Source organism: Rhagoletis pomonella, unplaced genomic scaffold (genome assembly GCF_013731165.1).
Source record: "Rhagoletis pomonella isolate Grant_MI unplaced genomic scaffold, Rhpom_1.0 Rhpom_scaffold_00004, whole genome shotgun sequence".
Lineage (NCBI taxonomy): Eukaryota > Metazoa > Arthropoda > Insecta > Diptera > Tephritidae > Rhagoletis > Rhagoletis pomonella.
The window spans coordinates 48732430-48745780 of NW_023458558.1; the positions used below are offsets into that span (position 1 = coordinate 48732430).

At 36.0% G+C, this 13351-nt stretch overlaps 1 protein-coding gene across 1 annotated transcript; it reads right to left on the reverse strand.

Moving 5' to 3' along the window:
* Positions 1-7731: 7731 nt before the first annotated feature.
* On the reverse strand, positions 7732-13090 carry LOC118737701 (cytoplasmic aconitate hydratase-like). The gene is made up of 11 exons (XM_036468401.1): positions 12776-13090; positions 12594-12692; positions 11229-11398; positions 11020-11165; positions 10894-10963; positions 10634-10838; positions 10267-10569; positions 9986-10203; positions 8497-9584; positions 8125-8410; positions 7732-8056 (listed from the first exon to the last, which is right to left on the reverse strand). Exons 1-11 carry the CDS (start codon positions 12780-12782, stop codon positions 7946-7948), a joined length of 2703 nt encoding a protein of 900 aa, XP_036324294.1. The 5' UTR covers positions 12783-13090; the 3' UTR covers positions 7732-7945.
* Positions 13091-13351: the final 261 nt, after the last annotated feature.

Genomic DNA, 13351 nt, shown 5'->3' on the forward strand with positions numbered 1-13351 from the left:
TTAAATAACACATTTATTTCTATACATTTCATGAACTTACTGACATTTGAATGCCTCGACTTTTTATTATAAAAATATATTTAGCTGAATTCGCTGTTTCATCATTGGACTAAGCAACTTGGAAGCAACTCTAGAGAAAACTAAAATGTTTATAAAAAAAAATAAAAGCGAGAAATGAAAAAGAAAATTTGTTCTACATACAAAAATTTCCTAAAGGAAAAACAAAATTCACGTAAATGTTGTTTTGGGTAGTATTTTTAAAGCAACAGAAATAATTTGGGTGTTCACGGTTTTCCATACAACATCCTGTAAATTTACGAGGTTTACATGGTTACCAGGTATTAACGCGTTTATATGAATTGCCTTAATGAAAAATATATTTTTTGACTAAGTTGAATAATTTTTTATTTTATATTAATAATACCAAATTGTCACATATTTTAAAGTGTCCTGGCTTTTTTGTCCGCTAGTACATACATGCATATATTATTTTTCGAGAGAAAACTCGGCCTGGATTGAAATCACGGGCCCCTATACATATAACCATGTGATAATTTTCTTTAATGTATACAGTCAGAAACAATCAGCTCGAATCGGAATATATTTCTAATAAAAGCCCATGGCGAAAGAGCAATTATATTGTAAAAAATAATAAAAAGTTAAGGTTTTGATATTTCAGGCTCCTTAAAAAGACCGCACCCCGACATTAGTCATATGACTTTTTTAGGTGTAATTAAATGTACCTATGAGAAGAGGATGAGGAATGATAAAAAAACAGCAAAAATAAGTTTTTTTGTCAAAATTTGGTACACAAAGTTGCCGCAGGGTTTATGTACATTAGGGTCCAAAAACAAGTAAACTCAGAGTGTTAATGCTCTCACTACCCCCGCATATTGATTTTTGAGAACTCAATACCGTTTCTACGAGAAATTGTTTTTCATAATTTCTCATAGGTATATTTAATTTTAGAAAAAAGTTACATGCCTAGTGTACCCATGCATCCACATATCTGCATACGTACATACATATGTATGTATGTATGTATGTACGTTCCTTAAGCGTTAATGTCGTATGCAATTGCTATGCCGATTAAAATCAATATAATGCTGACTTTAGCATAAAACTGCTTTCTTAAGCTATAACCGAATTTGTCATTATATTTTTACCTTAATATTTCCATACATACCAGTATGTTTATACATACATATGTATACATACATAAGTTGCTTTAATTTGTTTTCACCTAAATGCTATATTTTGGCACACAAATTTTGCACTCGTAGGTAACCTGAGCAGAGCGAGGGCATTGAACGTCAAAGACGAGCTTATAAAATGACCCGCAACATTATATACATACTTAGTTTGCACGGAAATACCTTTCGAAAAATATCGACTAGTGCAACATTAAAAGCGTTTTTGTGAAAGTGAGTAAAAAATGTATGTACATACATATATTTCCCGGATAAGTGATAGATAGCGATTGCGGTTAGGACAAAGGATATTTCACAATTAATTGCTTTGGTGTGCTAGCTTATGATGACAGTGCAAATTTAGCGATCATAAAGCTAGAACATCAATGCATTTCGCTGTGAAAATAAGAACGATGACGAACAATTGCGATAGAGATAAAAACATTTAAATATGCATATATGTACCTGTGAACTACTTAATTGCAATTATATCGAGTTATCTAAGGAAATAGTAGCCGTGATTTTATTCTCTTTGAAGTGTCTGCATATCACAGTTGCTGTTTCTTTTAGATAGCTCTTTTGTAAGCATCCAATGTGTTTACGTGGAAATTTTCAAAAATCAATGGTCTTATGTTAATCAAAGTTTTATCGAATGAAATCGTTTTGATATATGAGATACACCAAGTTCAGTTTTGTTAAAATAAGTTTTATATTTTCTTTCATCACTGGGCTTTGTTTATCTCATAGTATTAAAATATGAGCTCCGTTATCGAAATATTCTATTTAAAATAAAAATTAAAAACCTTTGCTTATTAAGCATTACTTTGGCGAAAATTACCCAGCGTAAGATAATGTGAATGCACTTAAATACCCTGCAAACCATTTTTTCAGAGTATTCTCAAATGTAGAGAAATTTTAAAGAATTCGTAAAGATCTCATCCGATTTTTTGACGAATTTTCTAAAATGAAATAAACTGTGCACACTTCCATTCGGTAAAGCAATGAAAAAAATGCTGCTATGTGAAGAATTTCGTGCAGATTTTTTTCAGAATTTTCTTTTTTTTTCGTACAGAAATTTCTTTACTAGTTCGTGTCAACCTTTTATATAATTTTCATTGAAGATTTGTAAAAAATCGTTACAGAAATGAGATACTTCTAAAGATTTTGTTAAGATTTCGGGAACTATGGTTTGCAGGGTAGCCAGAAGCAGCAAAATTTTGTTACGTTTCTTTTCTTTAGGGTGCTGCGTTGTAAGTGAAGAAGATTTCAATGAGAGAGCGTTCTACATATACATATAACCATTTTTTTGGACGTTGGCTGACTTAACTACGGCATAACTCGGAAACGTTTCATCACTTTTTTCATAAAGGCGCACTTTATCGTCCGAAGAAGTTTGAAAAAAAAAAATTTACTGACAGTGGCGGAGTCATGGTATCGGACTGCTTGTCCGTTGCAATTGAAGGAACAATGGACCAAACTAACTATTTAAACATTTTGAGATAATTTGAAAACAAAGTGCTATAAAGTTGAAACTCCGTTACCTTCCGGCATTACAACGCCTCATGCCTCATGAGGCATCTAAGGTCCGTCGATTAAAACAAAAGCGAATACCAACAAAGTGGTTAATATTATTTATGATTCGTTTTAATATAAAGGGACATTAGGGTGCATCACTCACAAAAAAAAAATCGGTACCGGTTTTCTATTAGAATTACAAAATTTACTACATTTTAAGACTTCCGCCGAAGTATTTTGGTAAAATATTAAAATTTCCGTGAGCTGGACCCATTTGAAAATACCCCCAAAAACCGAGTTTATTATAAATAAATTTAGTTTTTTTAATATAATGTTTCTAAAAATTACCTCACATCATAGAAGAGCTTAAGCTTAAAAGGTCTGCATATCATTTTTTTATTTTATCAACCAAATTAATATAACGACATTTTTTGAGGTATTTTGAAAAGGGTCCAGCTCACGTGAATCTTAACATTTTTCCGAAACATTTTGGTGGTAATCTTAAAATATAATAAAATTTATGATTCCAGTGGAAAAACCACAACTTTTTCTGGTGATGCCCCATAATGTACATACATACATACATTGTGTACCAATACTTTTGTCCCCGGAATAATTTTATTTCTTTAAGAAAACTGACAACAATGGCAAAGTTTTCAAGCAACAGAAATATCCCAATAGCGAAAATGGCCACCGGTGACATGAGGATTTAGTGACATCGTCGTTTGAATCTTAAACGACATATAGCTGACTATGACACTGGTGACAATGTCATGCAGGTGTACTCCTATCAAAGACTTATAACAGACAATATCTTACAGCGGTCACTTATAAAAAGTCCATTGCAAGATACTGTCGCTTGAATGTCATCAATGATCACTGCATGACAAAGTGTGCTTTTACATCGGCAAGAACTAGTAATGCTGACTTCGCTGCTCCTAGGGTTTGTATAAATTTGCATGTGTATGTATGTATATATGTGTATTTCAGCTCGCATTATTTTCATACAAATCTTGACTCCTCAATAAAATTTTTGAGTTTTTCGAAGTTTCCAAGGCTTTTTCAAGCTTAAGGGAAACCCCTAAATGGAGAGATTACAATTGTACTCCACCTCCGAAGCGGTACATTCGGAGGTTTGCCTTTTTTGATGTTGCTGGGACCAGAAATTGAACCATGAACCTCCGAAGTAGCAATACGATACGGCGACAAGAGCCACTATTCAAATCCGAAAAATGTCAACAAAAAAAAATGCAATAAATATTTAAAAACATTTACAACATTTCTCTAATAATGTTAACAGTTTTATTTTTATTTTTGGTCAGGACTTCATACCAACATAAACATTTTAACTGTATGAAAACTATGTAAAATAAAGCCGGTTTTTCCGTTTTTTTCAAATTACAACTTTTCGAATAACTCGAAACCCGGTTTTGGAAAACAAGCGAATAATCGAACACCCTAATGTGTACCCAAGGCGATTGCAGTTACTTCTATTTGATACGTAGATCATGGATCCGCAGTCTTGCCCCTAAATTTCATTTGGCAACATTCCGCCATATTTTGTATTTCTCGTAAAAAATGGTTAAATAGAAATATGTAGAGAATTTAATTTCCCACATTTGGGTATAAGGTATAAGAAGGTTTTAAAAAAAAAATGAAAAATGTTTCATTGTAAAAAATTATTAAATTAACATTACATCGTCACGGTTTTCGCCATTTTTTTGACAATTTCTGTTGAAAATACATAGCATATTGAAATTCCAAAGTTGTCGAGAATTTCATTCTTCACAACTTTTATACCTAAATTTTTTTTACAACGCTTAGATCACGGCCGGATCGCGATAAACATAGCGATGTACGGGATGCGCCATAAAACTCATTTCCATATCACCGCTGGAGTAGAGTGGTAGAGTCCTGGAACTTCTAAAAATACTGAAACTTTTACCTTTCTGCAAATATATATAGAATTCTTCGGTACGTGTGTTTGTGAGTGAGCTCCTCTTAAACGAACGAAATGATTTTAATGAAATTTTTTACGTGTTTTACTGGGTTCCTCTATAGTGGATTTCACAACTGAAAACGCCAGGCGGCGCTGTAGTCGAGTTATACTAAAAATTTTCTTTACGATCTGATCTGGGTAAAATTAAAAATATGTATTGGTAACGCGAAGGGAAATATTGCAGCAAAAAAAAAATTGCTCGACAGTAGCTCTAGAGTCGAATTATTACTAAAAATCGCATTTTTGATCCGATTTGCCTCATAATCGACTTAAATATTGGTAACGGTAGGGTCAGACCTATTGCTAAATGATCCGCAAGGTGGCGCTGGCGTCGAGTTATTGCTAAAAATCGTCAAGTGAAGTCATTCGGATACACCAGGCATCAAAGTCAAATTACCACCGTTAAATCTACCACCATAATCATTGCGGCCTTTGATTTACGGCGACTAAACAGAATAAAGACAATTCTTGATGAATGCCTACAAATAAAATTGTAAGACATTTATGGTATTTCGTCTGAAATAAGTCTATGTATATTGGACTTCTGTGGACCAATGATACTCCCCCACTTTGAAATGGCCAGATACAGATTCAAGGGCGATTCATCATCGTACCGGATCATTGTTGTCGCAAGAACTTCTTCACGGACATAACGATTTCGTTAGGTTATTTAAGACGGCAATAGAGGATGAGCTTTCTGTTGACCACAAAACCAAACTTCAACGTGAATTGTGGTGAAAACGTTGGACCAAAAATAAATAAATTTTAGTACGATATAAAAATAAATTTGGTTCCTGCGTTGTATGAACGAAAATGTCCCCACCCTCGACAAAAAAATTCTAAGCAATAACGGTAATTTTTAGCGACTTCGAACTAGCATTTTACTACTGAAATTGAATGGGCTACAAAATTGCATACTCAAAATCTTTCATAGAAATCTAATTTAAAAAATCGAAATTTCGATGAAAATTTTTCAAGTTTAAATAATTTGTGTGATCTTTGTGCAAGCTACCAAACTTTTATTTATGCGGTTTCTGATACAGATCGACCCATATTTAAAAAAAAAAGATGCTATTGTCTTTATTTATTTACTGTTAATAATTTTCATTTAAAATATGGTTCGATCTATATCAGATCTCACATATGAATATAAAAGTTTCAAAGCTTGCACAGAGTTCATAAAACCTAATCAAACTTAAAATAAATTGCATCAAAGTTTCGATTTTTTCAATTAGATTTCCTTGAAAGATTTCCAGAATGCAGTTTTATAACCCATTCATTTTTAGTATAAAAAAGTGCAAGTTTCAAGTCGACTTTTTAGATTTTTTTTTGTGGAGGGTGTTGCACATTTTCTTCCATATAAAAGTAATTTTTGTTCATGCGTTATATGGGCAATAAAACTGCATACTCTAAATCTTTCTAAGAAATCTAGTTAAAAAATCGAAATGTTTTAAGTTTAGTTAGTTTTTGTGAACTTTGTGGAAACTTGTAAACTTTTTTTTTTGTTATCTGATATAGATAACGTGACGATATCGTATGTGATAATTCGAGCCCTGGTTATGTTGTTGTTGTAGCGGCTACAACAACCCCGCCCAGATCGGTAAGTCCCTCAATCGTTGGCGTCAAGCTCTACTGGCGGTAGCCCCAGGAAGCGTGCATGCGAAGATGCTGTGAGTCATGGAGCTCCTCTCCACATGCCAGGTATTCGTTTAGAGTATCTTCGTTTATTCCGCTCAGGTATGAGTTCAACCTGCTACAGTAACCAGAGCGCAGTTGGGCTATTGTGGTTCGAGTCTCCCGAGGCAGACGAAGTTCTATCTCGTCCACGTATGGTGGTTGTATGCCCAGAACGGCATTCACAGATCGAAAGTCTGCATAACTCGAGACTGCTTCTCTGTGAATGCCGTTTAAGGCCTGTCGATAAGCTGTCGGGTCCACAGGTTGTTTGATGAACATCCTGACATGCCTGGGCTAGGGCTCTTCTGCAAGCAGTTGTCTGTTTGGGTGACCACGTCTTTAGCTCCCAACTACAAACTGCTGCAGAGCATTGTGTTATGCTCCTTAACGGGGAGTATATGGGCCTTGTCGTGCTGTCCGTGTTCCGGCAAGTCCGCAGCTTCATCCAGTGCGTCCTACTAGTCCCCGGTGACCACACGACCGCTGCATAGGTCTGAACGGGCCGTCCAATTTCCTTGTACGTTGCCAGCAACGTTTCTTTGTCTTTTTGCCTCAGGCGCTGCCGGCTAGCGACTTGAGGACCTTGTTGCGGTTTTGTACTTTGTTGACAAATGCGGTTGTACGCGCCGAGAAGAAGAGCGAACTGTCGAAGGTTACTCCGAGTATTTTGGGGTTATTCACCGTCGGTATTTTTCTCGTCTCCTCTCCACTGCGTCGCATTCGAGGATTATGTGCTCAGAAGTTTCAGCGGTCCACAGAAACGGCATGAATCAGTGGACCAGATCCCGAATTTGTGTAGGTGACTTCTCAATCTGCAATGGCCCCTGCTGTTGGTATCCGAGCTACCCCACTCCTCATGATGCGCTGCATCGCAACCCATGATTAGATGCAGTCCCTTCTTTCGGCAGTGGTCTGTAAGCTTCTATACCCCCATCAGGGGAATGTTCTATTGCCTCCCGGGAAATAAGCGGCAGTGAAGACGACGTTCCATCTTATGCTTCATATATTCATAGTACTATGATCTAAGAGGCGACGTTCCATATGAAAAAACATATATGTACACGTCGTCGTTTAAAGTACAAAACCGCGTTACTGACATTTGCTGCCAAAAATTAGATTTGCTCCTTATCCAATCGTCCTTATGCTAGCCACAAATGTGATTGCTTTATAAAAAAAAGAGAACCATTTTGAAATGTGCGTCTTTTTACTTTCTAGAAAATAATTTATGCAACCTCACATACGCGGTTTTTCATTATCGTGATACGCGGTTTTGCTTATCATGCTTATCGCTCGATATCACTGAATTATTACTAGAACATGTCGCCTCATTATGTAATGTACTTCCGTAATCTGATAGTGAAAATGCCTCTTTGAACGTGTTTATATGTTTAACATATAACATATATTTTCTTTAAAATAACGCATATTTACCCTTTTCAACCATAATGCTATATTACTTTGTAATCTATATAGAACTGTAAATTAAAAACCATTTATAACAATTTTACGAAATGTCTTTCAGACTACAAGTTGCACTTGAGTCTAACACTCAATTTTTAATCCTCTAAGCAAACATCTTTCGAATCATATAATTAAGTATACCTCCGTTTTTGTAGTAGGTTATGTCGACTTCAGTATCGAAACGTAAAATTGTTTCGAAAACAGTGCCATTTGCCTAAATTTACAAAGATAAATAATGCATTATAAGAGTGAACTGTTAGAAGAGTTAAAGCAGCTACAAACCTCTACTTGAATCTTCTGTCCAGGCTTCAGTCCGGTGTCTGGTATTGAAATATTATACACTTCACGTCCGTTTAGATTGAGAGAATCTGCGTTTTGGCCTGGCAAAAATTGCAAAGGTATCATACCCATGCCAACTAAGTTAGAGCGATGGATACGCTCGTATGACTCAGCTATAACTGCCTTGATACCCAATAGCAATGGTCCTTTAGCAGCCCAGTCGCGACTGGAACCACTACCGTAATCCTTGCCTGCTATCAGCACTAGAGGTGTGCCATCTTCGCGATAGCTAAACAAAGCAAATATATATAATTAATGCATACATATACATACATATGTTGATATTCTAGAATTATAACTCTAAACTTGACTCACCGATCAGCACAATCGAACACATCCATTTCCTCGTTAGTTGGCGCATGAATAGTGCGTGGACCAGGCTTGCTCACCAGTTTATTAACCAATCGAATGTTAGCGAAAGTACCACGAGCCATTACAGCATCATTGCCACGTCTTGAGCCATAGGAATTGAAGTCGCGTGGAGTCAAGCCACGTTCGGATAGATAACGAGCAGCTGGCGAATTTCTGGCAATAGAGCCGGCCGGTGAAATGTGATCAGTTGTAACTGAATCGCCCAAAAACAGCAAGCATCGCGCATTTTTTATGCTCTTTAGTGGCGGTAATTCGCGTGTCATACCTTCGAAGAATGGAGGGTGCTTAATGTATGTGGACTCACTATTCCAAGGATACAATTTGCTTTCTGCCACCTCAATCCTCTGCCAGTCTTCAGAGCCTAATGTTATTTTACTGTATACTTCCTTAAACATAGCGGGAATGACGTGTTTGCTCTCCACTTCCTGAATTTCATTACGGGTTGGCCAAATATCGCGCAGAAACACCGTTTCGCCATTTGGACCTGCGCCTAACGGCTCAGTTTCGAAGTCTATGTCCACGCGCCCAGCTATAGCATAAGCAATCACAAGCAGGGGACTGGCCAGGTAGTTAGCGCGCGTATTAGGATGAATACGGCCCTCAAAGTTTCGGTTGCCCGACAATACGCCACAGCATACCAAACCGTTCTTTTCAATTGTATTTACCACATTGTCGTCTAATGGTCCTGAGTTACCGATACATGTCATACAGCCGTAGCCGACAATATCGAAACCAAGTTTTTGTAAGTAGGGAACAACACCAGATTCTTGAAGATAATAAGTTACGACACCTGATCCAGGTGACAATGAAGTTTTTATGTAAGGCATTACCGAGAGACCCTTCTCCACTGCTTTTTTGGCTAGGAGACCAGCTCCTAACATCACTGATGGGTTGGAAGTATTTGTACAAGATGTTATTGCGGCGATCACAACAGATCCATGACGAATGGTGTAGGATTTGGCATCATCCCACTGGAATTGACCAGAGGCGGATAAAGCATCTGGTGCGATTGCAAATCCCTTGAAACCGACCTGCAAATTTACAGATAGAATACCATCTCATCTAACAAATTTACAGTATGGAAAAAGATGTTTTCTGTGTAACCTACTTCAATATTATAAGCAAAAATTCTAACTAAAAGCCCTTCTTAGTCATTTTTTTGAGGAAATAGAGGGATTCTCGAAGCCTTGAAAGGTCCTTGCGCGGTGCATGGTTTGCAAAGCTTTTCCGTAGGAAATCCGATTTTACTGTGGAATCCGTGTATCGTGCAAAAGTTCTGCAATACTTCGAGAATCCCTCTAATATTCCTAATTATCTTATGTTAGAGACCAGTTAAGGCATGCATAAAATAAAATAAATTTTAGCACACATAATATATAATAGACATGGAACTTTCTTTGTATATCTTGTGTTGGTTGCATTTAAAACTTACAGGATTTAAAAGGCATGCTTGGAAATCTCCCTTCATATCTGTCACTGCAACGCGGTCATGTGGCCGCTTTGGGCCAGAAACCGATGTTACAACCGTCGATAGGTCAAGAGTTAGAGTTTGTGAGTAGTTGGGATCTTGTGAGGCATCGGAGTAATCCCGCAATTGTCCTGTCTCTTTTAGATATTGTCGAATAACTTCTATCTTTTCTTCTGACCGATCTGTAAATAGAAATGATATTATTTATGACTTCGAATGTTAGTCCTTTTTTAAACTTTACGTACTGGTTTGTCTCAAGTAAGCCAACGTATTTTCGTCGATTGGAAAGAAGCTTACAGTTGCTCCATTTTCTGGAGACATATTACCAATAGTAGCACGATCTGCAATACTTAACTCTGCAACACCAGGACCATAAAATTCGACGAATTTTCCAACTACACCAACTTGTCGCAGATTTTTTGTAATTGTCAATACTAAATCAGTGGATGTAACAAGTGGCCCTAATTTGCCAACGAGTTTGTAACCAACCACTTCCGGGAGCAACATGGAAATCGATTGACCCAGCATAACAGCCTCTGCTTCGATTCCTTTAATGGGTGTATACTTTAGCGACTTTTTTGTGCTTTTAATTTAAAATGTTGAAAAGCTTACCCCCAACTCCCCAGCCAAGTACACCCAACCCGTTTATCATCGGTGTATGAGAGTCCGTTCCGACAACGCTGTCTGGATAAAGCAATTTGGTATTACCAATGCCTTCTTCGAATACCACACGGCCGAGGTATTCCAAATTCACCTGATGCACTATACCAGAACCAGGTGGAACAATCAACATATTATTGAAAGCTCGTGCACCCCACTAATAATAAAGAACAGGAAAAATAAAATTAACAACGTTTTATATATTTACATACCTTTAGGAATGTAAAACGCTCCTGGTTACGTTCAAATTCTAAATTTTGGTTCTTTGTTACGGCATCGGGACTGTAAGTAGCTTGCATTTTACGATGATAAGTAAAGATAAAATCTAATATACACACCTCCTGGTGAAATCCACTTGCACCGAGTGATCAATTACTAAGTCAGCTGGGCAAATGGGATTAATTTTCTGAGGATCGCCACCAAGTTTTAAAACTGCATCGCGCATTGCTGCAAAGTCGACGACAGCAGGCACACCAGTAAAATCCTAATAAATTCACGCGTATGTGAATATATACTTGAATGTGAGTAAAAAAAAAACGTATTTTACCTGGAGTATAACACGAGCGGGTTTGAAAGAAACCTCCACATCATTGTGCCCCTGCTTTAGTTCAGGTGTCCAAGCCAAAATATTTTGCACATCTTTCTCGAGCACGTAGAAATTATCACAGTTTCTGACTGCCGATTCCAAGAGTACACGAATAGAGTATGGCAACTGATCTGATAAATTTCAGTATACATAGGAAATATAATAGATTTACAGTACGTAAGTCTTTTAAGAGAAAGATTTAAAAATAATAAATAGAATATGTGTTACATTTCTTTATATCCCTTATACATATTTATTTATATTTTTTTTTTTGTACAAAGGTAACATGTTTACACCAGATATGCCAACCCCGGGGATCCCGGTATTTTCTAGGTCCCGAAAATTAATGCAAGCAAATCCCGGCATCCCGAAAAATTTAAAATATCGAATTGATAATAAGTACTTGTACACCCAACTAATTTTAATTCGCCTTGGTATTAACATTGTTATTTGTGATTTATGCGTACCTCAATCATATGTTTTTTTAATTACAATTTAAACAATGGATTACGTAAAAATTAGCCTGTATTAATAAATATGTGAATTTTACAATCAGTTTGTCGTAAATTTTTAATAGTTTTATTTCATGGTATGTTTAAATGCTTTCAGATATTAAATTTTTACTCATATTCATAAAAGTTACGTGTCAATGTGAATCCCGGGATCCCGGTATTATTTAAAAGATATCCCGAAATTCCGGGGATCACAATTTTCTGCATATTTTGACACCACTAGTTCAAAATATATGCAGCATTTAGTATTGTTATTGGCATACTTGCAGTCTTTTTATCAGAGAAGATTATAAAATACATATATATGAATGTAGTATTTTTTCTTTTTGGCTTCTCAGCGCGATAACAACTTTAAAAGTGGCGCGTTTAGCCTATGTACTTATTTTTTTTTATACACAACTACCCCACTAGACCTTTAGAAGCATGATTGCATTCAATCAGCTTATCACTACCAATTATTATGAGATGATTCCCATATGTATGCCCATACAAACACGCTACATAGAATTATTATGTATTATATGCTAACGTATTTATGTAAAAATTATAAAAGCGTTGTAATATGCCGATTTGAAAGTGAGAAAGAAGAGTCGATATCTATTTTCCAGCGATGTTTGCTTATGCGGTACAAAGGTGCATTCCGACTATGTCATTTTATATACAGGCCGTTGACATACAAATTAGCATATATGTACATACTTAAAAAACCTGAAATTGGGGGTACGTACTATGCATGTGCATGCATATGTACGTATATATGCATACAAGTTTCTTGGATTACTTTGCAATCTCTAACGTGAATGAAGGTACTCACTGTATTTTGGATCAATTGAAGCTAGATCGAAGTATTTATATGTGATTCCATTTAATGCAAACGACTTCTGAAACTGCGCAAAAGGATTGGCACCTGCATCTATGATAAGATTTTAATTATGAAAATCTTATTAACCTCAGTTATGTAATGCTTTAATATGATTTTGGACTCGATCTACTTACCAGCCATTATTATAAAGGTATAATCTTGATGACAAAAAAGCAATAAGTCGCTGGAATACACGTCCGACCACAAATAAACTGCACAAGCAACTGGCAATACCTGCCGGTAATGAGTTCGATTTATTAGTGCAAATATAGGCACGGCAGGCAATGTTTTTAAGCTTATTCAATAATTCTGAAGTTAACTCTAAATACTGATCAATACAACATTTGAGATATAATCATTCGCTAATTATTTAAACTTAATAATATTACTTTATATTATTATTAAGAAAAATCGACGAGATTTTTTAAAACTTTCGGAGTCCAATAAGAATGTATAAAGGTGGCAGTGTTCAATGCGCATCTTAAATTAAGCTATATGCATAATAAAGCTGATGCCAGATAAAACTTCGTGGTTTGCGTGAAATTTACAACTTTGCCAGCAAAGCGTCAGATCCAAAAGGTATGCCACAATGGATGCCAATAAAACAATTTTGTACTGCTTTTTTACTAGCCAAAATTGCTGTGGATTTTATATATTTATGGCCTTATTCATAAAAAATAAAGTAGATTTATAAAAGGTTTATAAATGGA

What these genes read in the sequence shown, in the direction of transcription:
- LOC118737701 (XM_036468401.1), bottom strand. An exon ending in CAAGTGGATTTCACCAGGAG is followed by an intron (nt 10,964 to 11,019) that starts GTGTGTATATTA and finishes AGCTACTTACAG; the next exon opens with TCCCGATGCCGTAACAAAGA. An exon ending in AGCGTTTTACATTCCTAAAG is followed by an intron (nt 10,839 to 10,893) that starts GTATGTAAATAT and finishes CTTTATTATTAG; the next exon opens with TGGGGTGCACGAGCTTTCAA.